Source organism: Hyperolius riggenbachi, chromosome 12, assembly GCF_040937935.1.
Source record: "Hyperolius riggenbachi isolate aHypRig1 chromosome 12, aHypRig1.pri, whole genome shotgun sequence".
Classification (NCBI taxonomy): Eukaryota; Metazoa; Chordata; class Amphibia; order Anura; family Hyperoliidae; genus Hyperolius; species Hyperolius riggenbachi.
The window spans coordinates 125172496-125197836 of NC_090657.1; the positions used below are offsets into that span (position 1 = coordinate 125172496).

The window sequence follows — 25341 nt, forward strand, 5'->3', positions numbered from 1 at the left end:
CTACATCCTGTAGCAGCTCCGGAGGATAGGCTTTTGCTGACTGTCAGGAGTGACAGGGGTTAAGGCCTTGAGAAGGGTCCGGAGCTGACCAGATGTAGAGCAGGGTGGGTGCATCTGGTCGCCAGGTCCTGGGTGGAATATATTATGCCTTGTATTTGTGGACTGCTGCCTGTCTAGCCCACAAAGGGTTAACAACAGAGCTAACAAGTCTCTGGAGAGGAAGAGGTGAGAGAGAGGTGTGTCCAGCAGGTTCTGTCAGTTTGCACAGAAAAGGTTTCGTTTGTTTCCAGGAAGTAGCTCTGCTGAGAAGCTGCTGCAGGGGACTGCATGTGTTTGGACTGACATTTGTGTGTTACTCAACGCTGAAAGTAAGCACCCGGCCGGAGTTGGCCTTATCTTTGTTTTGTGGAATTACTGACTTTATTACTGAACTGCAAACTGTTGTTTGTGAACCTGCTGCAAATAAACTTGGATTTATGTTTGCATACAAACCTGCTTGGAGCTGCTCTGTTCCTGCTACAATGCTTACCATCTGAAGCTGATCCCTCACAATATATATATATATATATATATATATATATATATATATATATATATATATATATATATATATATATATATATATATATGATTTTTAATAAATTACTTATGTAATTACCTATGTTCTCCAGGACTCCTTAGTGTTCTTTGGCACAGAAGAGCCTTAAAGCATACCTGAAGCGAAAATAAACTTATGAGATAATGAATTGTATGTGTAGTACAGCTAAGAATTAGAACATTAGTAGCAAAGAAAAAAAAGTCTCATCTTGTTTTCCAGTACAGGAAGAGTTAAGAAATCTCAGTTATTATCTATGCAAAAGAGCTTCTCTGAGCTCTTGGACAGTCCTGTTTTCTGAAGCACTTAAACAACAAAGAAATAGTGAGAGACAGATTGAGATAAAGTTTTACTGCAGGAGAGTTCAAAGGGTCATTAGCTCTGATATATATATTATTAAGGTTTTCCAATAATACCAGCAGTTACATATGCATGAATTATCTACATTTTTTTAACATAACATGAAAGCAGGTGAAAAGGAATTGTGGACAAAGAATCCAGTGTTTAACAGTCAGAGATAGCAGTAGAGTGTTATACTGTGTTAGCCATCAGTAAAAGCTGGATGGTTAGTCATGGAGTAATGATTAAGGGCTCTGCCTCTGACACAGGAGACCAGGGTTCAAACCTTGGCTCTGCCTGTTCAGTAAGCCAGCACCTATTCAGTAGGAGACCTTGGGCCAGTCTCCCTAACACTGCTACTGCTTATAGATTGTGTCCTAGTGGCTGCAGGTCTGGCGCTTTGAGTCCGCCAGGAGAAAAGCGCGATATAAGTGTTCTGTGTTTGTTTTGTTTGTAAAAGCATGGAGTTTACATTTATTGGCTAACTTAGAGATGAATAAACTTTTGGCTTATAATAAGCCTTCCAACGAAGGCTCATAATAAGCCTTCCAACGTTAGCCAATAAATCGTATCATCCTAAATCAAAACTCTTTGCTTTTCCAGTCAGAGATACAAACAATAATTTCACCTCAATATTATAGCAGATAAAATAACATTAATTCAATCGGCATAGAAGAAAGCTTACTTAACGGCTCTTTCAGAATAGTGATCAAGCTATCCATCAAATATTTCTGCAAAAATGAGAAATCCAGTTAAACATAACCATCTATTCTATAAATCCCACCCTCTCCCCCTTACTTACCTTCCCTATATCTCTAACAGTCCCAAATAGCCTCCATTTTTAAGCTTTAAATACCGCTAAGTTTCAGATAACGGTGTCACTAAGCAGATAATCTGGTCCCTCGTAAAGACTTTTTCTATATAAGCAGACCACACCTTAAAAAAATGTTTTTATAGAATTTTCTTTATGTTTTTCCAAATTTAGCATCTCCAGATGGATAAGATAATTGACCAACTCTTGTACTAGAGTAATGGATGGTGATTTATCCTCAAGCCACAATATCCTAGCTTTGAATAGCCTTCCCTTTTGTTTTTATTGTTCTGTCCAGGGATCATGCTCCAGATCTACGCCAAAACTGATTTATATGGAACAATACAAAACCAAACAACAGTTAATGTGTTGAGCGGAAGTATCCCACTCCAGCCGGGGTTGGGCATCACAGTATGCTTACTAAGAGGGGCATACAGACATCAAAAGGAGCTAAGGGGTTTAAAAGTGGTGAGCCCTCCGCTAACAGTTCTGCCACTTTTTGCTTATAGCAAGGGTCCAGTAGCGTTACCACCCAATACAGTTCGTTCTCCTTTAACCATTTTTATATGGGGGTCACTCCCTCAACAGGCAGGACAGCATGAAAGAACCAATTTGAACAAGGCTGGATGCCGAGATAGCCAGCTCCTCTTCCTCACTGAGGTCCCAAAAGGTCTCCTCCTCCCCCCAGTTCCTCAGTGACAGTGATCTGTCTGTGGAGTATCACACAGACACAGAGCTATACAATAGTGCAAACACAATACAGTGATAACAGAGACCCTGGAGCTCCACCATGCTAACTAGTTATGCGACCATGCAGCCACGCGAGATTGGGCGGTGACAGGTCTGTAAGGCTGTGCCAGTGCTGCATGTGCGCTGAACAAGGGCCAGCTGCGACAGGGCTGTATGCAGTGTCACACACAAAAAAAAAAACACATCAGAAGAATATTAGCCCTCAAAAGGGCTTTTTTGGGTTGCTTTCAGCAATAAAATGTCAGTGAGGAGCAAGCTAACAACAGCCTAACCAACATTTTCCCTATCTCCAGCAATATATTTCCCTTCCTCTCACTACAGCAGCAGCAGCAGACTGAAAACTTTGCCGGCGCTGCTGCGTTTTTATAGGGGGGCGGGGGTCCGTGGGGGAGTGCAACCCGATTAGCTGCCATGTGTGCTACTTTTCCAAACCGCCATCCATCCCTCCTTCGCAGAGGTCTCCATATCTTCTAGTGAAACATTGGCCAGGCTGTCCCATTTCAACAATTGTCATTTCCGTGCAATCCGTTGTGGGCCAAATGCATTAATAAAGGAATAGAGCCATGCCAATGACTACTTGTACCTGACGTTGGTGAGGAGGTCATCAAATTGCAGATTGAAAGACAAAGGTTTGTCAAACCCCAAGATACCAAAGGCATAGCTTTGTACTTGTCTTCTTCTGAGAAAGACAGGAGTTTACCCTGCCCATTAAAGGGGAACTGAAGAGAGAGGTATATGGAGGCCGTCATGTTTATTTCCTTTTAATCAATACCAGTTGCCTGGCAGCCCTGCTGGTCTATTTCTCTGCAGTAGTATCTGATTAAAACCAGAAACAAGCATGCAGCTAGTCTTGTCAGATCAGACTTATAAGTCTGAACCACTGAAACACCTGATCTGCTGCATGCTTGTTCAGGGGCTATGGCTAATAGTATTAGAGGCAGAGGATCAGCAGGGCTGCCAGGCAACTGGTATTGTCTAAAAGGAAATAAACATGACAGCCTCCATATACCTCTCTTTTCAGTTCCCCTTTAAGGAGATCACCCAAATTAGAAACTTCCAGTTTATGCCATAACTGAAAGGCCTTATGCAAGATACCAGGCTGGAAATCAGGATGATTCAGAAAAGGCATTTTAGCATACAATAGCCCATGTAAACCACATTTTTTCCTAATTTCATGCCATGTGATTATAGTGACTTGCAGAATAACATTATGCCTGATAAACACTGCAAGGGAGCGGATTCTAGTGTTTAGAATCCCTGCAAAAGAAAACGGGGCTATAATTTCCTTCTCCAAAGTCAAGGGGGTATAAAACTCAACCCAACCAATCACAAATATGTCGGAAAATAGCAGCTAGATTATAGCTGTAGATATCAGGAAGATTCACTCCCAGCTGAGGGATAGGATTTTTAAGTCTAATAAAAGCTATTCTGGGCTTACCTGATCTCCAAATGAAAGTGCTACATGCCGTATCCAAGTGCCTAATATCTTTATGTTTAACTAATAAAGGCATAGTTTGCAAAGTATAGAGTAAGGGCCTGAGCCCACTAACGCATTTCTGTATGCTTTTTAGCAAAACATCAATGTTAGAGATGATTAAAAAGCAGACAGAAGCGGACACAACTGCGTTAGTGGACTCAGACCCTAACCGTACAAAACTAACCATCTTAAGGAGGTGGTGGACTCTACCCATGAGGGAAAGTGGAAGCTTAGCCCAAGATTTTAATTCATTTAGCACCTTCGCAACTATGGGTGATATATTTAAACCATAGAGTTGACTTGTTTGGTTAGGAATTGTAATGCCCAAATAAGTTATGTGTGAGGGTGCCAGATTAATCTTATAAGCATCCAGTTCTGGAAAGGGAGGGCCTAGTGATGAAGACTGGAACATAAGCTCCCTCTTATGGTATTTTATTGTCAGCCCCGCTAGTTCTCCAAATTTGCCTATATGTTCAACAACTGGCCTAAAATCTTGCCAAGGATTCACCATATACAGAATGATGTCACCCGCAAATAGCGCAGAACGCATGATCTTGGAGCCCAGTCTTATTCTTTTCGAAGGGTTTATGGAAGTAAAAGGAATGCGACAGGGGTTCGATAGCGGGGTTGAACAAAAGTGGAGACAAGGGACATCCCTGTTGCGCCCCTCTCCCCAAACAAAAGGATGAGCTAATTGCTCCCGGTATGGACACCCTTGCCTTTGGACAAGTATACATGATAATAACATATGTTAAGAAGTTTCCTCCAAAAGCCATAAGTCTTATGACTTTCAATAGCCATGACCACCCAATGCTGTCAAAGGCCTTCTCAGCATCTTATGCCAAGAAAGCCTCCGACTCCACCCCAGCAGATCCCAACCTGAGATATATCCGAGAGCAGCCTTACCGAGTGCAGAGTGTTTGATAACCTGTTCCACCTCCACTGGCCCAATTTTTGCGTTTAATGATTCTAACTCCTCTTTTGTAAATTTTGGGAGCATCACCTCTCAGGTATTTATCTTGCAACTCTGGATTCCTCTGCTCAGAGGAATATAATTTGCTCTAATAATCCTGAAATACTTGCACTATGTCCTAGGGTGTATGCATGACTTTACCAGAATCATTGTTAATCTGAGCTATGTATTTTGGGGTCCATTGCCTTCGTGCCAAGTTTGCAAGCATTTTCACGGATTTATTCCCTCACTAATAGAACCTGGCTGCCCTCAAGGACCTATATATTGAGTCATATATTTTGAGTCAGAAATCATGGTTCTTCTTTTCAGCTGTCCATGCCTCCATCTTAACCTCAGGGGGATCATCCTGAAAATCTAAGTAAACAGACCGGACCCGCTCACAAGCCTCCATATATTTGTCTAGAGTTTTCTTCTTGCATGAGGCCACATACGCAGCTTTGGCAGCTTCCCAGAACATAAATGGTTCATTACAGTGAGCCAAATTATTTCTGATGTAATCTAGCCACCATAACTTCAGATCCGAGGCAAACTGCGCGTCTTTATATAGGTAAGTTGGGAATCTCCATTGACTCTGGGGACATTTAGGTTCTATATCAAGGGACATTTTAATCGGGGAGTGGTCAGAGATGATCATTGCTTTGATGTCAGTGCGCACCATAGAGGTGAGGAGGTTTCTAGAGACCAAAATAAAATTATGGGAATGGGAAGAATGAACCTTAGAAAAATGTGAAAAATCTCTTTCTAACGGAAGCATATTCTTCCAGACATCAATTAACCTAATTGCTTAGTGGTAGCTTGCTCAGTCAAAGTTTTCAATTGCCTATCCTCTCTAGAGGAAGGTTACATAGTTACATAGTTATTTCGGTTAAAAAAGACATCCATCCATCGAATTCAACCAGAAAATAAAGTACAACCTGCTCCCTCACATATCCCTGCTGATTCAGAGGAAGGCGAAAAATCCTTACGAGGCATTGTCCAATTAGCCCCAAAAGGGAACAAATTCCTTCCCGAATCCAGATGGCAATCAGATAAAATCCTTGGATCAGCACCACTAGGCATTACTTAGTAATTATAGGCATGGATGTCTTTCAACTCAAGGAAAGTATCTAAGCCTCCTTTAAATGCAGATATAGAATTTGCCATAACCACTTCCTGTGGCAATGCATTCCACATCGTAATCACTCTTACTGTAAAAAACCCTTTCCTAAATAAATGGCCAAAAAGGTTTTTCCTCCATTCGTAGATCATGTCCCATAGTCCTTTGTAAAAGCCTAGGGACAAAAAGCTCATCCGCCAAGCTTTTATATTACCCTCTGATGTATTTATAGATGTTAATCTTTTCTCCAGACTAAATAAACCCAGTTTATCTAACCTTTCTTGGTAAGTGAAACCTTCCATCCCTCGTATCAATTTTGTTGCTCGTCTCTGCACCTGCTCTAAAACTGCAACATCTTTCCTGTAATGTGGTGCCCAGAACTGAATTCCATATTCCAGATGTGGCCTTACTAGAGAGTTAAACAGGGGCAATATTATGCTAGCATCTCAAGTTTTTATTTCCCTTTTAATGCATCCCAAAATTTTATTAGATTTAGCTGCAGCAGCTTGTCATTGAATATGATTATTTAACTTGTTGTCGATGAGTACTCCTAACTCCTTTTCTAAGTTTGATGTCCCCATCTCTATCCCGTTTATTTTGTATGGTGCTAGACCATTGGTATTACATTAACCCTCCTGGCGGTTATTTTTTTTTGCCAGATTGGCAAAAATCCGTTTTTTTTTTGTGTTTCATGTAAAGCTACCAGAGTGGTAGCTACATGAAACACCACTAGAGGGCGCATGTGTCCCTCTAGTGCGATCGTCGCCGGCATCAATAGCAAACAGGGGAACGCGTATATAACGCACTCCCCTGTTTGGCTTCTCCTGTCGCCATGGCGACGATCGGAATGACGTCATGGACGTCAGCTGACGTCCTGACGTCAGACACCTCCGATCCAGCCCATAGCGCTGCCCGGAACTCATTGGTCCGGGCAGCGCAGGGCTCTGGTGGGGGGGGGGCCTCTTGCGCCGCTGCGTACGGGCGATCGCCGCAGAGCGGCGGCGATCGAGCTGTACGCGCGGCTAGCAAAGTGCTAGCTGCGCGTACAGCATTTTAAATGGAGCAAATCGCTCCACCAGGGGCTAGCTCAGCTCGGGCTTACCGCCAGGAAGGTTAAAATCTCCTGCCTCATCAAAATTTGCCTTCATCCACCTTCCCCCTTCCTGATCGGTTTCCTGATACAACAGCATGCCTCTAAATGTTTTACGTATTAGAAGGAGCACCCCCGCTCTACTTCTCACAGAGGGAGCGCTTATGATGTGACCAGGGGCGTTGTACATCAATGGGGGCATGCTAGGTGCTGTGGTGCCTCTATGGGGCATGCTGGGTGCTGTGTGGTGCCATGTTGGGTGCTGTGGTGCCTTTACTCTGCCTGGGCAAAAACCAGGGCCCCCTAGAATAGATCTGGGGCATGTGCCACTGATCTTTGGAGCTAGCAACGCCCCTGGACATGACCCACCCGCATTTTCTGCATTAGAGGGAAATCTATTGCCTATAAATGTGACTCATGTAGAATCAACAGATCTGCCATCAGGTTATCCAAATGTTGTAAAACTTGGGAGCGCTTCTGTGGTGTTTGTAGCCCCTTAATATTCCATGCAGGGGCGTAGCAATAGGGGTTGCAGAGGTTGCGACCGCATCGGGGCCTTGGGGCAGAGGGGCCCTCCCTCAACTACAGTATTAGCTCTCTATTGGTCCTGTGCTGGCAATAATCACATCTATAGATACTTTGAATAGTGGTAATCATTAACAGACTGTTCCCTATCCCATTCTTGCACCTCTGACACTGTAGTTGCCATTGGCAGGTTTTGGTGCGCCGTATCAATTGTTATGTATAGAGTGCATTATAAAACTTGCATCGGGGCCCACAGATACTTAGCTATGCCACTGATTCCATGTGATAATATTCAGCATAGTAGCACATCACAATATATGGGAACCGTTGAAAAGGGCTCCTGAGCTGCCTGTATGAAAAGGGCACCTCCATAGACATCAGTGTTATTTCTGCAAATATGGGCTACAAGGTGGTGAAAAGGGTGCCCGAGTTTTGATATGGGCTACAAGCGGGCGCCCTTTTGTAGCCCATATTTTTTATTTCGGCTACAGTAGTGCACCCCTTTGTAGCCCATATTTTGTATTCAGCTACAAGGTTTTTGGCTATAAAGGGGCACCCCTTTGTAGCCCATATTTTTATTCAGCTACAAGGTTTACGGCTACAGTAGGGCGCCCCTTTGCAGCCCATATTTTTTATTCAGCTACAAGGTTTTAGGCTACAAGGTTTTTGATTCTGCTACAAAAGGGCACCCTTTTACAGCCGAGATTTTTGGTTCCAGGGTGCAGGGGAGGTTAGGATTAGGGTTAGGCACCACCTGGGGGGTTTTAGGGTTAGGCACCACCAGGGGAGTCTAAGGGTTAGGCACCACCAGGGGAGTCTTAGGGTTTTGCACCACCTGGGGGGTCTTAGGGTTAGGCACCACCTGGGGGGTCTTAGGGTTAGGCACCACCTGGGGGGTCTTAGGGTTAGGCACCACGGGGGGGGGGTTAGTGTTAGGCACCATCAAGGAGGGTTCTGTGTGAGAGTAGGGAGCAGTTAGGTCATAATAATCACCTTTCTTAGCTATATCTAGAGTGCTTTTATAGCCCAACAAATTTTGCCTATAACAGCATCCCTTTTATAAACTAAAGCTAGCTTTTTCAGTTACACCAGGTGCCCTTTGTAGCCGAATTCGGCATATATGGACTACACCAGGCGCCCTTTGTAGCGGAAGTTGCCATATATGGGCTACACTATGTGCTCTTTGTAGCCGAAGTTGGCATATCGGTTACACCAGGCGCCCTTTGTAGCTGAAGTTGGCATATATGGGCTACACCATGTGACCTTTGTAGTAGAAGTTGGCATATGGGCTACACCAGGCACCCTTTTTTCCAGGTGCCCTTTTCAAATAGACGCCAATATATGAAATCATGATTATGAACCATTTCCCTATTATCTGGCGGATGTCCCAGCAGCATCCACCAGCATATATGATATCCAACTGGAGAGTAGTAGCTAATCAGAGGAGGGGGGAGGTGTGGAGGGAGTCATAGGAGGAAGTGAGAGAGGAGAACCCCTTAAATGACATAGTCAAAAACTAGAAACATAAACATGTGCATAGCAACCACGCATATTATGAGACATAATGCCAACTACTGTATAGCGACTCTGCCTAAAGAGACTTTTTTTAATATTTTCGCCTCACGGCAATCAAATCTCACGTGAGCTTCCTTTTTTCTGAATGGGAAAGTGCAGTTCCTAAAGAGGGTGACCTAATGAAAATATGAAGGAACATAAAAAACATGCCTAACACAAATAACATGTAGTATTGATCCAAGGTGATAATTCACACTCAGAAGATCTTCTACACAGATCCTCCTGCACTGTCTGTTTTGAAAAAACAGGTTCCTGCCTAGCTTTTCAACAATTGGTGTTGGCCTCCCCTAGCATATATCAAAAGTTCTAAAAGTTCCAGTAAGCTTGTATATAAGGCTTCTCACCCAGCCAGGTAAACATGTAACTCAAATGTCCCAGTCGGTAGACTCTTGACTAGATGCATATCTGTAATCCTTTCATGGAGTAGAGGCCACATCCGCGGCCAAAATCACTTTGGCAACTGACTTGATTCAGGGGACTCCCCCATTGCCATGGATTGCAAAAGGTATCGGCTTCTGTTGATGTATGAAAGGTAGCTCTCTTGCTGTCAGTACAAGTTATAGTTAAGTACTGCAGGGTAATTCTAGGAAAACCTGATTTTCTTCCGCACAAGTGCCTGACATATCGGATTAAAGGTCCTCCTAGCCTTATTTACTGTCTACAAAAAGGAGCTTCCCTGCCACTTCCAGTAGCTTTTGAGTATGGTAGGCCCGCAGGATAGTAGTTTTTTAAGTGCAGTCTAGATATCGGGCAATGACTGATCTGGGCAGCTTGTTTTCATCCCTAGGGGGCTCTATCTGATGCGCTCACTCTACCTTATGCACTCCATCCAGCCCTGAAACCCTAGGTAGGTCTGTAAAACATAAATGCACCAGATCTGCTGCTGTGTATGTCTCTGGCAGGCCGATGATCCGAAGATTGTTTCTGCGAGAGCGATTTTCAAAATCGCCCTTTTTATCAAATAAAATGACTTGTTAATTGCAGGCAGTTTGGGCCAAGTTATGTGTCTCCTCATGCCTATCTTCCCAGTCACTAACACATGCCTCCAGCGCTGTTACACAAGTCTTATGCTCTTTGATGTCCACTCACATGCTCTTTAACTGCTGCCCAACTGCTTCACTAATCATCTGTGCTAGCTCTGGTTTTAAAAGTGTAACGATTAGGGAATTATTTCCGTGGTCAGCGCACAGGATGCGCGTCCACACTACGGAAATCCTCCACAAGCGTGTAAATTGAGAGAACCCAGCTATGGTGCTATGCACCTGTAGAGGGAGATTCCCACCGGCAGATGGAACTGTGGAGTGCAGACGAACACAGCCTCTGCACTGCCACAGACGTCAGATGGGAATTGTACGAGTTGAAGCAATGCAGGACAAGATTGCCCTTAAAGAGAGAGAGAACACAGAGACAGGATGTATGTGTGTCCACCAATCTAGTCGCCACCCACCGACGGTGAACACACAACAACGGAAATGAAGTAGGAACGCAATCGCCAAAGTGGCAATTGCCAACAGCGACACAAGACCGAGCAGGACAGAGCACAAGAGTAGCAAAAGGCACAGCAAGCAACAACAATAAGAACCACAAGGAAAATAACAAACGCTAACTAAACGCGAACACCGCACTCATTCGCAACAGCGAATGTGTTTAAGCACGATCACCGCGCGTTAGGTGCCCAGTGATAAGCGTGACACCCTAACTAACCAATGTAACACAAACACGAAATAGAGAGCGCGAATGCTTGCTAAATGGTTACCTCACCGAGCCTACAGCAAGCGTTCGTACAAGACAAGACAGAGAGAAGGAGCATCCAGCAGCAACCGCAGCTCTGGCCTATACTCCCAGACAGACAGAACGATTTCCTGTCAACCTCCGCTGGCGACCAGACAATCGCGACAGAGAGACATATTATATTTGAGAACAGAGGCGCCAAAAGGATAAAAACAATATTTTAAAGTTTTAAAATTGCTTAGGAGGCAGTGGTGGACTTACCTCCTACAAGCAGGCAATATGAACTGTGTATTCAAACAAGGGTAAGTTTATTGGTACTCTCCAACGCGTTTCGCAGGTCAAGCCCGCTTCATCAGGCAAATACAGGAAGGAGTACACTATTAGGTGTAAGAGGCAATATTTGTGTATGACCGGACATAATATACAATGTACAGATCTAAATAATAATAGTGGTGATCCGTAATAGTAATAATAACCGTAATTATTAGTGTAATTTACCAGTGTCGGAAGACTGTGTCAAAGAAACAGTTTCAAAAAAAAAAAAACCGAGTCAGGAAAAAAGGGGGGGTTAGGGGTGAGGGGGGATTCGGGGGGGGGGGCGGGGGGGCGGGGTTGGGGGTTGGGGTAAAGTTTGAGTGGATGGGGAGAAAAAAAGAAAAAGGGGTGGGGGGGAAGGACTGGGGGGTTTGGAGGGAAATTTTTTAAAAAAATATACAGCATATCCATATACATTATATACACCGCGTGGAGCGTTAATCACGTTCGCAGGAATACACAAATATATGCACGCGAACGCACCACACATGCGTCCATGTACATATATAAACATCCACGCAAACACACTAGGCTATAATCAATGAGGTACTGGGTGTCCAATTCGAAGAGTGTATAAGGGTAGGGTAGTGAAATATCAAAGTGCAGAAACAAGGGTCAAAGTATCATCAAGAATAGAGTCACTTACCAGCAGTATGTCCGGGTAGAACCTGGCGCCTCAGTGGCCAGGCACTACTGAACTGCTGCTTAAATAGTAGTGAGGAACGCCCTCCAATTCATTAGAATAAGTGGCGGGCACTGGGTTTCCCACCATGCGTACGTCGCGTCATTATGCAATGTGCGCATGCGTACATTGAACGCGTCATTGCGTCTACGGGATGCGTATATGTCGTCGCATTCGTCTATAGCGCATGCGTACTTGTAAGGCGTCATGCGTAAGGTGGCATGGGTTGGACCAATGCGTCCATAAGGACGCATGGAAGGCGGAAAAAACAGTGGGCATGAATATAAGACATGGATAGTGTACAGATGGAGTAAGGAATTCAACATAAAAACACAAACATAAAAATAAGCATGAAATTGGTCAGCCTAATAAATATTAATATTCATAAGACAATAATAAAATAATAAAAATAATAATAATAATAATATTGAAATGATAAAAGTGGTAATAACAATAGTAATAATAGTAATAATAAGACCTGAACGTATGACAAGGAACGATAAAAGAGGCGACTAGTTAAAATATATTGTTGATTAGATATGGTTAGTGAATTTTCTCTAATTGTTCATTGAGACCCTCTGGAATAAGGGCTCTCAACATTTGTATCCAGTACATTTCTCTCGCTTTCAGTGTCTCAAAAGCGTTGTGCTGCTGTTGGTCGATGGATTCTATGAGTGTGATGTGAAAAAGAGTGGGGTCATTGTCGTGATGAGTGCTGAAGTGTCTGGAGACGCTGTGGAGGGGAAAGTTACATAGTTACTTAGTTACATAGTTATTTTGGTTGAAAAAAGACATACGTCCATCGAGTTCAACCAGTATAAAGTACAACACCAGCCTGCTCCCTCACATATCCCTGTTGATCCAGAGGAAGGCGAAAAAACCCTTACAAGGCATGGTCCAATTAGCCCCTAAAGGGAAAAATTCCTTCCCGACTCCAGATGGCAATCGGATAAAATCCCTGGATCAACATCATTAGGCATTACCTAGTAATTGTGGCCATGGATGTCTTTCAACGCAAGGAAAGCATCTAAGCCCCCTTTAAATGCAGGTATAGAGTTTGCCATAACGACTTCCTGTGGCAATGCATTCCACATCTTAATCACTCTAACTGTAAAGAACCCTTTCCTAAATAAATGGCTAAAACGTTTTTCCTCCATGCGCAGATCATGTCCTCTAGTCCTTTGAGAAGGCCTAGGGACAAAAAGCTCATCCGCCAAGCTATTATATTGCCCTCTGATGTATTTATACATGTTAATTAGGTCCCCTCTAAGGCGTCTTTTTTCTAGACTAAATAAACCCAGTTTATCTAACCTTTCTTGATAAGTGAGACCTTCCATCCCACGTATCAATTTTGTTGCTCGCCTCTGCACCTGCTCTAAAACTGCAATATCTTTTTTGTAATGTGGTGCCCAGAACTGAATTCCATATTCCAGATGTGGCCTTACTAGAGAGTTAAACAGGGGCAATATTATGCTAGCATCTCGAGTTATTATTTCCCTTTTAATGCATCCCAAAATTTTGTTAGCTTTAGCTGCAGCTGCTTGGCATTGAGTACGATTATTTAACTTTTTAGTATATTTTTTTTTAAGTTTAAGTTTTTTAAGTTTTAAGTTTTTTTAGTATATTTCTTTTGTGTTGTCCAATCCGGCTACAAGCCGCTTGCGTGGTGCGGCCCACGTACTGAAGGTGACAAGGGCAGGAAATAATGTATATAACAAATCTAGAGGTACAAGTTATTGGGTTTTTGATTGGATAATTGGTTTTGGTGGTGTTGGAACAAAAAGAAGTGGTGGCGTTTATGAATGGACAGGCTTTACATCTGCTGTTGATGCAAGGGTAGCAACCTGGGTTTTTTTTGTTCTGTGGGTTTGTGTTGGCTAATGGTGTCCGGAATTTACTAGGTGCTAGGATGTTTCGCAAGTTGGGTGCTCTTCTGAAGGTGATTGAAGGTGTTGAGGGGATTAGTTGTCGCAGATAGGGGTCTTGTAATAAGATTTCCCATCTATTCTTTAGGATTGTACGAATTTGGGGGTGTTGGGCACTGTATCGTGTGATGAACCGGGGGCAATTCTCGCTGGGTGGCTTGGTATGGTTCTGGGATGGGTTATGTGGTGGTATTGTTTTGGCTTTAAATTTTGCATCTTTAATTAGTTTTTTGGGATATTTTTGTCCCAGGAATTTCTGTGTCAGGTTATCTGATTGTGTGTTGTAGTCTGAGATATCTGTACAATTTTTATGGATCCTTCTGAATTGGCTGTATGTTAGTGGTCCAGGGGCGGTGGTGGAAACTATCGAAATGTATGCAATTGTTAGCATCTACCGGTTTAAAGTAAGTTTTGGTTTTTATGGTATTGGATTCTGTAAACAATATGAGGTCCAAGTATTCAATGCTGGAAGGATTATGTTGTGACGTGAATTGTAATCCAGCTGGGTTAGAATTTAGATAATTGATAAACCGGGGAATCAGATCGATATTACCTTGCCAAATGAGAATGAGGTCGTCTATGTACCATTTGTAAAAAACTATATTATCAGTGAAGGGGTTATTGGCTTTCATTTTTTGGAGTTCTAGGAGTCCCATAGCTAAATTTACGTAGGACGGGGCGAACGACGACCCCATAGCTGTACCGTTGCTTTGGTGGAAGATTTTATCTGTGAAGGTGAAAACGTTGTTCTGTAGGATGAATTCTGTGCACTGGACTAGAAAGGATTGTTGACTGGAGGGCATAGCGAGGTTGGTAGATAGATAGTATTTGATGGCTGAAATGCCATTGGAATGTGGTACGTTTGTGTATAGTGACTAGTGATGTCGCGAACCTCCGATTTTCGGTTCGCGAACCCCGTTCGCGAACCTCCGCGGAACGTTCGGTTCGCGGAAAAGTTCGCGAACCGCAATAGACTTCAATGGGGAGGCGAACTTTCAAAAATAGAAAAAATTATGCTGGCCACAAAAGTGATGGAAAACATGTTTCAAGGGGTCTAACACTTGGACTCCTAGGTGGCGGAGTGGGATACATGCCAAAAGTCCCAGGGAAAAATCTGGATTTGACGCAAAGCAGCGTTTTAAGGGCAGAAATCACATTGAATGCTAAATTGCAGGCCTAAAGTGCTTTCAAACATCTTGCATGTGTATACATCAATTAGGGAGTGTAATTAGTGTACTGCTTCATACTGACACACCAAACTCACTGTGTAATGCACCGCAAACAGCTGTGGACTACTGCGCAGTGCGCACCATGGCAAGATTGCTCTTCCTCACTCAGTGATGTCTGGTTAGGTAATGTCTGTCTGCCTTATCAACTTTTGATGGTTCTTTCGCTACCATTGTTAAAGATTACATCTATTTTTTTTACATTACATTTTTACTTGCTGTTCAGTACCTGCAACGAGAATCTATTATGGAGGGCAAGTCTGCCATTGTGACCAAGGGTAATGGCCGTGGAAACCTTCCTGGTGTGATTCCGGTCCAGAGTTGTAGCACCACACACCCAGGCAAGGAGGGCAGCAGGCATGCCCGCCCCGAGGTAGTGACCAAAAATAACAATACAGGACTCAGGAGGACTTTTGAGGCCCTATTGAAATGAATGTACTTGAAATCCTTTAACGAGAACCAGTTATGGAGGGCAAGTCTGATGGTGCCTTCACTGTGATTCCCCTGGTTGGTCTCCGGCGAGAATGTGTTATGGAGGTCAAGTCCGCCATTGTGACCAGTGACCAAGGGTAATGGCCGGGGAATCGTTGCTGGTGTGATTCCGCTCCGGAGTTGCAGCCTAACAAACGGCTACCACCATACACCCAGGCAAGGAGGGCAGCAGGCATGGCCGCCCCGAGGTAGTGACCAAAAATAATTATACAGGACTCAGGAGAACTTTTGTGGCCCTATTAAAATGAATGTACTTGAAATCCTTTAACGAGAACCAGTTATGGAGGGCAAAGATAACACCACATTCCTTTCACGAGAATGATATGGAGGGCAAGTCTGCCATTGTGACCCCGGGTAATGGCCAGGGAATCAAGGTTCAATTCCGGTCCGAAGTGGGAGCCTGAGACCATGCTGTATAAGTCCTGTAACTGCCCTGACCACGCTTTGCAGACCAGGCATCTGTGGTCAGATAGACCCTTGGCCCAGCGTAAGACAAACCAAGTCGAAAGCATTTGCCAAGAATGTTTTATGGAGGGCAAGTCTGCCATGTATTGAACTGTGTGAAACTTTCTTTGGTACTTTCACAGTACTATGGTGTCCACGGGCGGCGGGTAACCATCCAACAGGCCGAGGAATCCTGCTTCGATTCCGTTCCGGAGTTGCAGCCTAACAACAAACGGCTACCACCACACACCCAGGCAAGGAGGGCAGCAGGCATGGCCGCCCTGAGGTAGTGACCAAAAATAACTATACAGGACTCAGGAGGACTTTTGTGGCCCTATTGAAATGAATGTACTTGAAATCCTTTAACGAGAACCAGTTATGGAGGGCAAGTCTGATGGTGCCTTCACTGCGATTCACCTGGTTGGTCTCTGGCGAGAATGTGTTATGGAGGTCAAGCCATTGTGACCAGTCCACTGACCATGGGTAATGGGCCAGCTGATCAAATTTGGTCTGACCACAATGAAGCAATGACCTTATTATCTTTGGTGTGCCACCCTCACCCGAGACACTCATATAGCCGGCGGTCATTGCTTCATTGTGATACACAAGCCCCTTTACCGCGGCAAGGTAATGATCACGAAGGGGGATGGGCACATGTACATGGCTTTTTTTTTTTTGTTGCAGCCGCCCGCAGTGCAGCCAGAAAAATTAGGCATGCATGTACACACACCAGAAAAATTAGTATAGCGTCCGCTGCTAGCAGGGGCCTTAAAAATTCAGGAATCCGCCTACAGTCCTGGACCCTGTTGGTGGTGGCGGAGAAGGCAGTCAAGCGGCCTGCAGGTAGAGATGCTGTGTGTGGGGACTGACTTAGTCTTCGGTCGTGCAGTAGCCCTCCGGGATCCATGCCTCATTCATTTTGATAAAGGTCAGGTACTGAACACTGTCGTGACTTAGGCGACTTCTCTTCTCAGTGACAATGCCTCCAGCTGCACTGAAGGTCCTTTCTGACAGGACGCTTGCGGCAGGGCAAGAGAGAAGTTGGATGGCAAATTGGGACAGCTCTGGCCACAGGTCAAGCCTGCGCAACCAGTAGACCAAGGGTTCATCGTCGCTGCTCGCAGTGTCTACATCCACACTCAAGGCCAGGTAGTCGGCTACCTGCCGGTCCAGGCGTTGGTGGAGGGTGGATCCGGAAGTCCTACGGCGAGGTGTTGGACTAAAGAATGACCGCATGTCCGACATCACCCTGAGATCGCCGGAGTGTCCTGTCCTTGCCTGCGTGGACTTGGGAGGAGGAGGATTACTGCCAGTGGTACCTTGATTGCGTTGTGTGGTCACATCACCCTTAAACGCATTGTAAAGCATCGTTGCCAGCTTGTTCTGCATGTGCTGCATCCTTTCCGCCTTCTGGTGAGTTGGTAACAGGTCGGCCACTTTATGCCTGTACCAAGGGTCTAGTAGCGTGGCCACCCAGTACAGCTCATTTGCCTTAAGTTTTTTGATACGGGGGTCCCTCAACAGGCTGAACAACATGAAAGAGGCCATCTGCACAAAGCTGGATGCAGACGTACTCTCCATCTCCTCTTCCTCTTCCCGAGTCCTCTTCCTCCCCCCAGCCATGAACAATACCACGGGAACATGGAGCAGCAGAAGCCTCATGTGACGACTGCTGCGGTTGTTCTTCTTCCACCACCTCTTCCTCCTCCACATAAACACCTTCCTCATCATCATCTTCCGAGTCTGTCTCCTCTCCTCCCCCACACGACTCCTCTTCTTCCTCCTCCTCCTGCCCCTTCTGTGCTGCCGCAGGTGTTGAGGAAACATCTGCTTCGGATGTAAATTGCGCCCACAACTCCTCCTGCTGTAACTCTTCTCATTCACGCTCATCCACAGCTTTATCCACCACTCTACGCACGGCACGCTCCAGGAAGTAAGGGTAGGGGATCAAGTCACTGATGGTGCCTTCAGCGCTACTCACCAGTTTGGTCACCTCCTCAAAGGCCTGCATGCATTTCGCATCAGTGTCCAGTTGTTGGGCCACAACATCCCCATCTTCCCAGATTGTGTCCTTCTACTGTAATTGTTGAGGTACTGGGTGACTGCTTTCTCCTGGTCAAGCAGGTAAGAGAACATCAGCAGGGTGGAATTCCAGCGAGTCGGGCTATCACAAATGAGGCATCTCACTAGCAAGTTGTTTCTAGGCTGAATTTCCGCAAAGCGTGCCATGGCCGTGTAAGAGCGCCTGAAATGCCCACACAACTTCCTGGCCTGCTTCAGGACGTCCTCTAAGCCTGGTACTTGGACACAAATCTTTGCACGACCAGATTCAGCACATGTGCCATGCAGGGTACATGCATCAGCTTTCCCAAATTCAAAGCGGAAAGGAGATTGCTGCCGTTGTCACACACCACATTGCCAATCTCCAGCTGGTGCGGGGTCAGCCATTGCTCCACCTGTTTGTTAAGAGCAGCCAGGAGAGCTGCTCCAGTGTGACTCTGCACTTTTAGGCAAGACATGTCTAAGATGGTGTGACACCGTCGTACCTGGCAGGCAGCATAGGCCCTGGGGTGCGGGGGCTGTGAAGCTGGAGAGGAGATGGCGGCACCAGCCAAGGAGGAGGAGGATGATGACGGCGAAGAGGATGTTGCAGGCGGAGAGGAGGTGGCAGGAGGCCTGCCTGCAAGCCGTGGAGGTGTCACAAGTTGGTCCGCTGCGCAGCCACGTACTCCCTGCTTCCTGCCATCGGTCACCAGGTTGACCCAATGGGCTGTGTATGTAATGTAGCGGTCCTGCCCGTGCTTGGCAGACCAGGCATCCGTGGTCAGGTGGACCCTTGACCCAACGCTCTTCGCAAGAGATGACACCACTTGCCTCTCAATTTGGGCATGGCCTTTTGTGAGAAATAATTGCGGCCTGGTATCTTCCACTGCGGTGTACCAATGGCCACAAACTTACGGAAAGCCTCTGACTCCACCAGCTTGTATGGTAATAGCTGGCGAGCTGATAGTTCCGCCACGCCAGCTGTCAGACGCCGGGCAAGAGGGTGACTGGCAGACATTTGCTGCTTACGCTGAAATACCTTTACGGACAGCTGGCTACTGCTGTGGGCAGAGGAGAAGGAACCGCAGAAGGGCAGAGGCAGTGTGGAGGAGGGTGGCTGTGAAGGCGCATGGGAGAAAGTGGATGAAGAAGATGATGCACCTGAAGGAGGAAGAGGAGAAGGAGGGTGGCTTGTCTTTTGAGGGGTGCTGCTTTTCCTCAGGTGTTCTTGCCATAGCTGTTTGTGCCTTTTCTCCAGGTGCCTTCGTAAGGCACTTGTCCCTACGTGAGAGTTGGCATTTACACGGCTCAATTTTTGCTGGCAGAGACAACAGATGGCTTTGCTCCGATCTGAGACACACGTTAAAAAATTTCCAAACCGCTGAGCCCCCCTGGGGTGAGGGCGCTACGGTGGCATCAGCAGCTGACGTTAAAGGGCATGTTGCCTGGTTGGCCATAGCTGGCGATACATGGCGCCGGACACTGCCCCCAGCTGTTTCTGAGGACGAGCTCCCTCTGCTTCTATCATGGACTCGTCTCCTCCTACTCTCTGACTCCCCCTCTGAACTGTCCTCCTGGTCACCTCCTCTATTGGGAACTTACGTACAATCCGTATAATCGTCGTCATAAACCTCCTGCCCAGCTTCGCTTTCCTCAGACACCTCCACAGCTGCACCAACATCAGGTGGTTCATCATCCCCCTCCTCACACGTTACGTCCATACTATCGCCACCTAACTCAGACGTATGAGGTGGTGTACCTGCGCTTTCTTCTTGTTGTTGCAGTAGTGGCTGTGAATCAGTGATTTCACCACCAAATAACTCCTGTGAAGTGTCAAATGCAGCGGATGTGGTGCTTGTACTAGCGCTGGTGGCACTGGCTGCGGGAGATGAGGTGTTCTGTGTTAAATACTCAAGCACCTCCTCACGATTTTGGGAAGTGATGGCACGTGCCTTCTTCTGAGCACTGTACTTTGGGGCAGGGCCACACAAAATCACATCTACACCACCTCGCACAGACCTGCCGGTGACAGGTGGCCTTCCTTTGGGTCTGCCTCTACCTCTTCCTCTACCTGGTTTGTCCATCTCAGGTGGATGGTACATATATGCAGTGAGCTGGGATCACTCAACACAACAGGTAGTAGGTATATGCAGTGAGCTGGGTTCACTCAACACAACAGGTAGTTATGTGCAGTGATGAGGTGGGTTAAGTAAACACAACAGGTAGTAGTTATATGCAGTGAGCTGGGATCACTCAACACAACAGGTAGTTATGTGCAGTGATGAGCTGGGATCACTCAACACAACACGTAGTAGTTAGATGCAGTGAGCTGGGATCACTCAACACAACAGGTAGTTATGTGCAGTGATGAGGTGGGTTAAGTAAACACAACAGGTAGTAGGTAGATGCAGTGAGCTGGGTTCACTCAACACAACCGGTAGTTATGTGCAGTGATGAGGTGGGTTAAGTAAACACAATAGGTAGTAGTTATATGCAGTGAGCTGGGTTCACTCAACACAACCGGTAGTTATGTGCAGTGATGAGGTGGGTTAAGTAAACACAACAGGTAGTAGTTATATGCAGTGAGCTGGGTTCACTCAACACAACAGGTAGTAGTTATATGCAGTGAGCTGGGATCACTCAACACAACAGGTAGTAGTTATATGCAGTGAGATGGGTTCACTCAACACAACACGTAGTAGTTAGATGCAGTGAGCTGGGTTCACTCAACACAACAGGTAGTTATGTGCAGTGATGAGGTGGGTTAAGTAAACACAACAGGTAGTAGGTAGATGCAGTGAGCTGGGTTCATTCAACACAACCGGTAGTTATGTGCAGTGATGAGTTGGGTTAAGTAAACACAACAGGTAGTAGTTATATGCAGTGAGCTGGGTTCACTCAACACAACAGATAGTTATGTGCAGTGATGAGGTGGGTTAAGTAAACACAACAGGTAGTAGTAGATAGATGCAGTGAGCTGGGTTCACTCAACACAACCGGTAGTTATGTGCAGTGATGAGGTGGGTTAAGTAAACACAACAGGTAGTAGGTAGATTCAGTGAGCTGGGTTCACTCAACACAACCGGTAGTTATGTGCAGTGATGAGGTGGGTTAAGTAAACACAACAGGTAGTAGGTAGATGCAGTGAGCTGGGATCACTCAACACAACAACAGGTAGTAGTTATATGCAGTGAGCTGGGATCACTCAACACAACAGGTAGTAGTTATATGCAGTGAGCTATGTTCACTCAACACAACACGTAGTAGTTAGATGCAGTGAGCTGGGTTCACTCAACACAACAGGTAGTTATGTGCAGTGATGAGGTGGGTTAAGTAAACACAACAGGTAGTAGGTAGATGCAGTGAGCTGGGATCACTCAACACAACAGGTAGTAGTTATATGCAGTGAGTTGGGATCACTCAACACAACAGGTAGTAGTTATATGCAGTGAGCTGGGTTCACTCAACACAACAGGTAGTTATGTGCAGTGATGAGATGGGTTAAGTAAACACAACAGGTAGTAGTTATATGCAGTGAGCTGGGTTCACTCAACACAACCGGTAGTTATGTGCAGTAATGAGGTGGGTTAAGTAAACACAACAGGTAGTAGGTAGATGCAGTGAGCTGGGATCACTCAACACAACAACAGGTTGGGTTCACTCAACACAACAGCAGTGAGCTGGGATCACTCAACACAACAGGTAGTAGTTATATGCAGTGAGCTGGGTTCACTCAACACAACACATAGTAGTTAGATGCAGTGAGCTGGGTTCACTCAACACAACAGGTAGTGATGTGCAGTGATGAGGTGGGTTAAGTAAACACAACAGGTAGTAGCTATATGCAGTGAGCTGGGATCACTCAACACAACACGTAGTAGTTAGATGCAGTGAGCTGGGTTCACTCAACACAACAGGTAGTTATATCTAAATACTATTACAAAAGGTTATGAGGCCACCAACATTATACCAATATGAAAATTTATTAAAGATACTTCTCAAAATACAAAACACAATCCCCTAAAATATAACCCTCCCCATAGTTAAAAACAGAATTCATGGCGGAGTAAAGGTTATGCATAACTGGTGTTACTTCTGCAGATAAATTGATTAGTCTCTGGCCAGAGAATTACATAACCAATCATCCATTCGTCCACGCATATATTCCACATCCACACTGCCACAACAGATAGAAAAAGCGGGGGGCCCCCTTTAAAAATTCCTCTCTTCCCTTAACTTGATAGGTATTGGGATAGGGAGATCCATGTATAATCAACAAGTTCCAGGTTATGAATAACTTTCCAGATAGCTTGTAGCGTTACAGCTTTAAAGAAAACAGTACATGGATAGGTCTCACCCGCAAAGTAATGCTCTTTAGAACACAGGCAATTTTCTGCGCTCACTGGGATTCCGTAACTGGATTCATCCGTGCGTGTGCAATATTCGTGCATCCACTAAGTTCAGCAATCTTTTATGCAGACCGGGTCCTGTATGACTTGAATCACCGGCCACTGCCAGGCAACAACGCTGTGGGGAGTCGCACGCTGAATATGCCGGTTCTCCGTGCAGAGCAATAGCGGCAGCAGGAAGTGTGTACGCAATGGTCGTCACCAGTCACCAGTCAGCTGACCAGACTCCGCCCACCGACGCGTTTCACGCCAACCTTGGGCGTTTCATCAGGTAGTTATGTGCAGTGATGAGGTGGGTTAAGTAAACACAACAGGTAGTAGGTAGATGCAGTGAGCTGGGTTCATTCAACACAACCGGTAGTTATGTGCAGTGATGAGGTGGGTTAAGTAAACACAACAGGTAGTAGGTAGATGCAGTGAGCTGGGATTACTCAACACAACAGGTAGTAGTTATATGCAGTGAGTTGAGATCACTCAACACAACAGGTAGTAGTTATATGCAGTGAGCTGGGTTCACTCAACACAACAGGTAGTTATGTGCAGTGATGAGGTGGGTTAAGTAAACACAACAGGTAGTAGTTATATGCAGTGAGCTGGGATCACTCAACACAACAGGTAGTAGTTATATGCAGTGAGCTGGGTTCCCTCAACACAACAGGTAGTTATGTGCAGTGATGAGGTGGATTAAGTAAACAGAACAGGTAGTAGGTATATGCAGTACTGGGTGGGTAGTACAATGTGCAGCTCTCACACACACAGGCTGGGCTGCTGGCAGTGGCACACACATTATGAATTAGCAAGGCTGTGTATACAACAAAAGTGTCAGTTTGACACACAGAAGAAAAAAAAAAGAATAGGATTAGCTCTAAAAAGAGCTGTTGTTGTTGAGGGGTGCTTTAAAAGCAATAATAATCAGCCAGGAGCAAGCAAAGCAGCCTAGAACCTAACTAATCTGTCCCTAGGAGAACAAGTCTGCAGCAGCTGTCCCTTTCCTCTCTCTAGCAGGCACACGAGTGAGTGTAATGGCTGCCGGATCCTGCCTTATATAAGGGGGGTGGGGCTCCAGGACTTAGTTTAGCCTGATTGGCTACAATGTGCCTGCTGACTGTGATGCAGAGGGTCAAAGTTGACCCTCATAGTGCATTATGGGGCGAACCGAACTTCCGCAAAAGTTTGCCTTAGGCAGGCGAACGCGAACCACCTAGGTTCACCAGGAACCGTTCGCCGGCGAACCGTTTGCTACATCTGTAATAGTGACGTTACATCGCAAGTGAGCCAAACATAGTCATCCTGCCAGGTAACGGTATTGAGGAGTTCTTTGAGATGTGAGGAGTCCCTGAGATAAGAACTGAGTGAACGTACATGGGGTTGTAGATGTTGGTCAACAAAACGCGAAAGATTACTTTTCATGGAATTGATACCGGATATGATAGGTCGTCCTGGTGGTTTAACTAGGGTTTTGTGTATTTTGGGAAGGTAATAGAAGAATGGCTTTTTAGGATGTAGGTTAATAATGTAGTTTCTTTCGTTTTTGGAGATGATGTTATTGGATAAGGCATTATTAATGAAAGTTTTCAGTATCTTATTGAGCTGCGCGGTAGGGTCAATGTCCAGAGTAGCATAATATTTTGTATCGCCTAGGAGGCGTTCCGCCTCTTCCATATAATCTTTTGTATTAAGAATGACAATCTCTCCCCCTTTGTCAGCTGGTTTAATGGTAAGATTGTGGTTATTTTGTAATGTCTTAATGGCTGTTTTTTGTTGACGGGTCAAGTTCGATAAGGGGTTGGGACTGTCAGTGTGAATATTTTGTAGGTCATGGAGTAATGAATAATAGGTATCAATGTAGTTGCCTTTGGAAGCTGTGGGGTAGAATCTCGACCCCCAACCCAATAGCTTCAATTACAACACAGGACCTCACGACCTATCATATCCGGTATCAATTCCATGACAAGTAATCTTTCGCGTTTTGTTGACCAACATCTACAACCCCATGTACGTTCACTCAGTTCTTATCTCAGGGACTCCTCACATCTCATAGAACTCCTCAATACCGTTACCTGGCAGGATGACTATGTTAGGCTCACTTGCGATGTAACGTCACTATACACAAACATACCACATTCCTACGGCATTTCAGCCATCAAATACTATCTATCTACCAATCTCGCTATGCCCTCCAGTCAACAATCCTTTCTAGTCCAGTGCACAGAATTCATCCTACAGAACAATGTTTTCACCTTTACAGATAAAATCTACCACCAAACCAACGGTACAGCTATGGGGTCATCATTCGCCCCGTCCTACGCAAACTTATCTATGGGACTCCTAGAACTCCAAAAAATGGAAGCCAATAACCCCTTCACTGATAATATAGTTTTTTACAAACGGTACATAGACGACCTCATTCTCATTTGGCAAGGTAATATCGATATGATTCCCGTTTATCAATTATCGAAATTCTAACCCAGCTGGATTACAATTCACGTCACAACTTAATCCTTCCAGCATTGAATACTTGGACCTCATATTGTTTACAGAATCCAATACCATAAAAACCAAAACTTACTTTAAACCGGTAGATGCTAACAATTACATACATTTCGATAGTTTCCACCACCGCCCCTGGACCACTAACACACCATACAGCCAATTCAGAAGGATCCATAAAAATTGTACAGATATCTCAGACTACAACACACAATCAGATATCCTGACACAGAAATTCCTGGCACGAAAATATCCAAAAAAACTCATTAAAGATGCAAAATTTAAAGCCAAAACAATACCACCACATAACCCATCCCAGAACCATACCAAGCCACCTAGCGAGAATTGCCCCC

At 45.2% G+C, this 25341-nt stretch overlaps 1 protein-coding gene across 3 annotated transcripts in view; it reads right to left on the reverse strand.

Annotated features, from left to right (window-relative positions):
- Nucleotides 1–658: 658 nt before the first annotated feature.
- Nucleotides 659–25341, reverse strand: part of MXRA7 (matrix remodeling associated 7) — a 316448-nt gene continuing 291765 nt past the window's right edge. For 2 of the 3 annotated variants that reach the window (XM_068261997.1, XM_068261995.1), the window contains one exon: nucleotides 659–714. In XM_068261997.1, coding sequence (XP_068118098.1) covers nucleotides 678–714 — 37 coding nt within the window. In that variant the 3' untranslated portion in view covers nucleotides 659–677. The remainder of the gene's footprint in view (nucleotides 715–25341) is intronic. The other variant, XM_068261996.1, reaches the window with a different exon arrangement.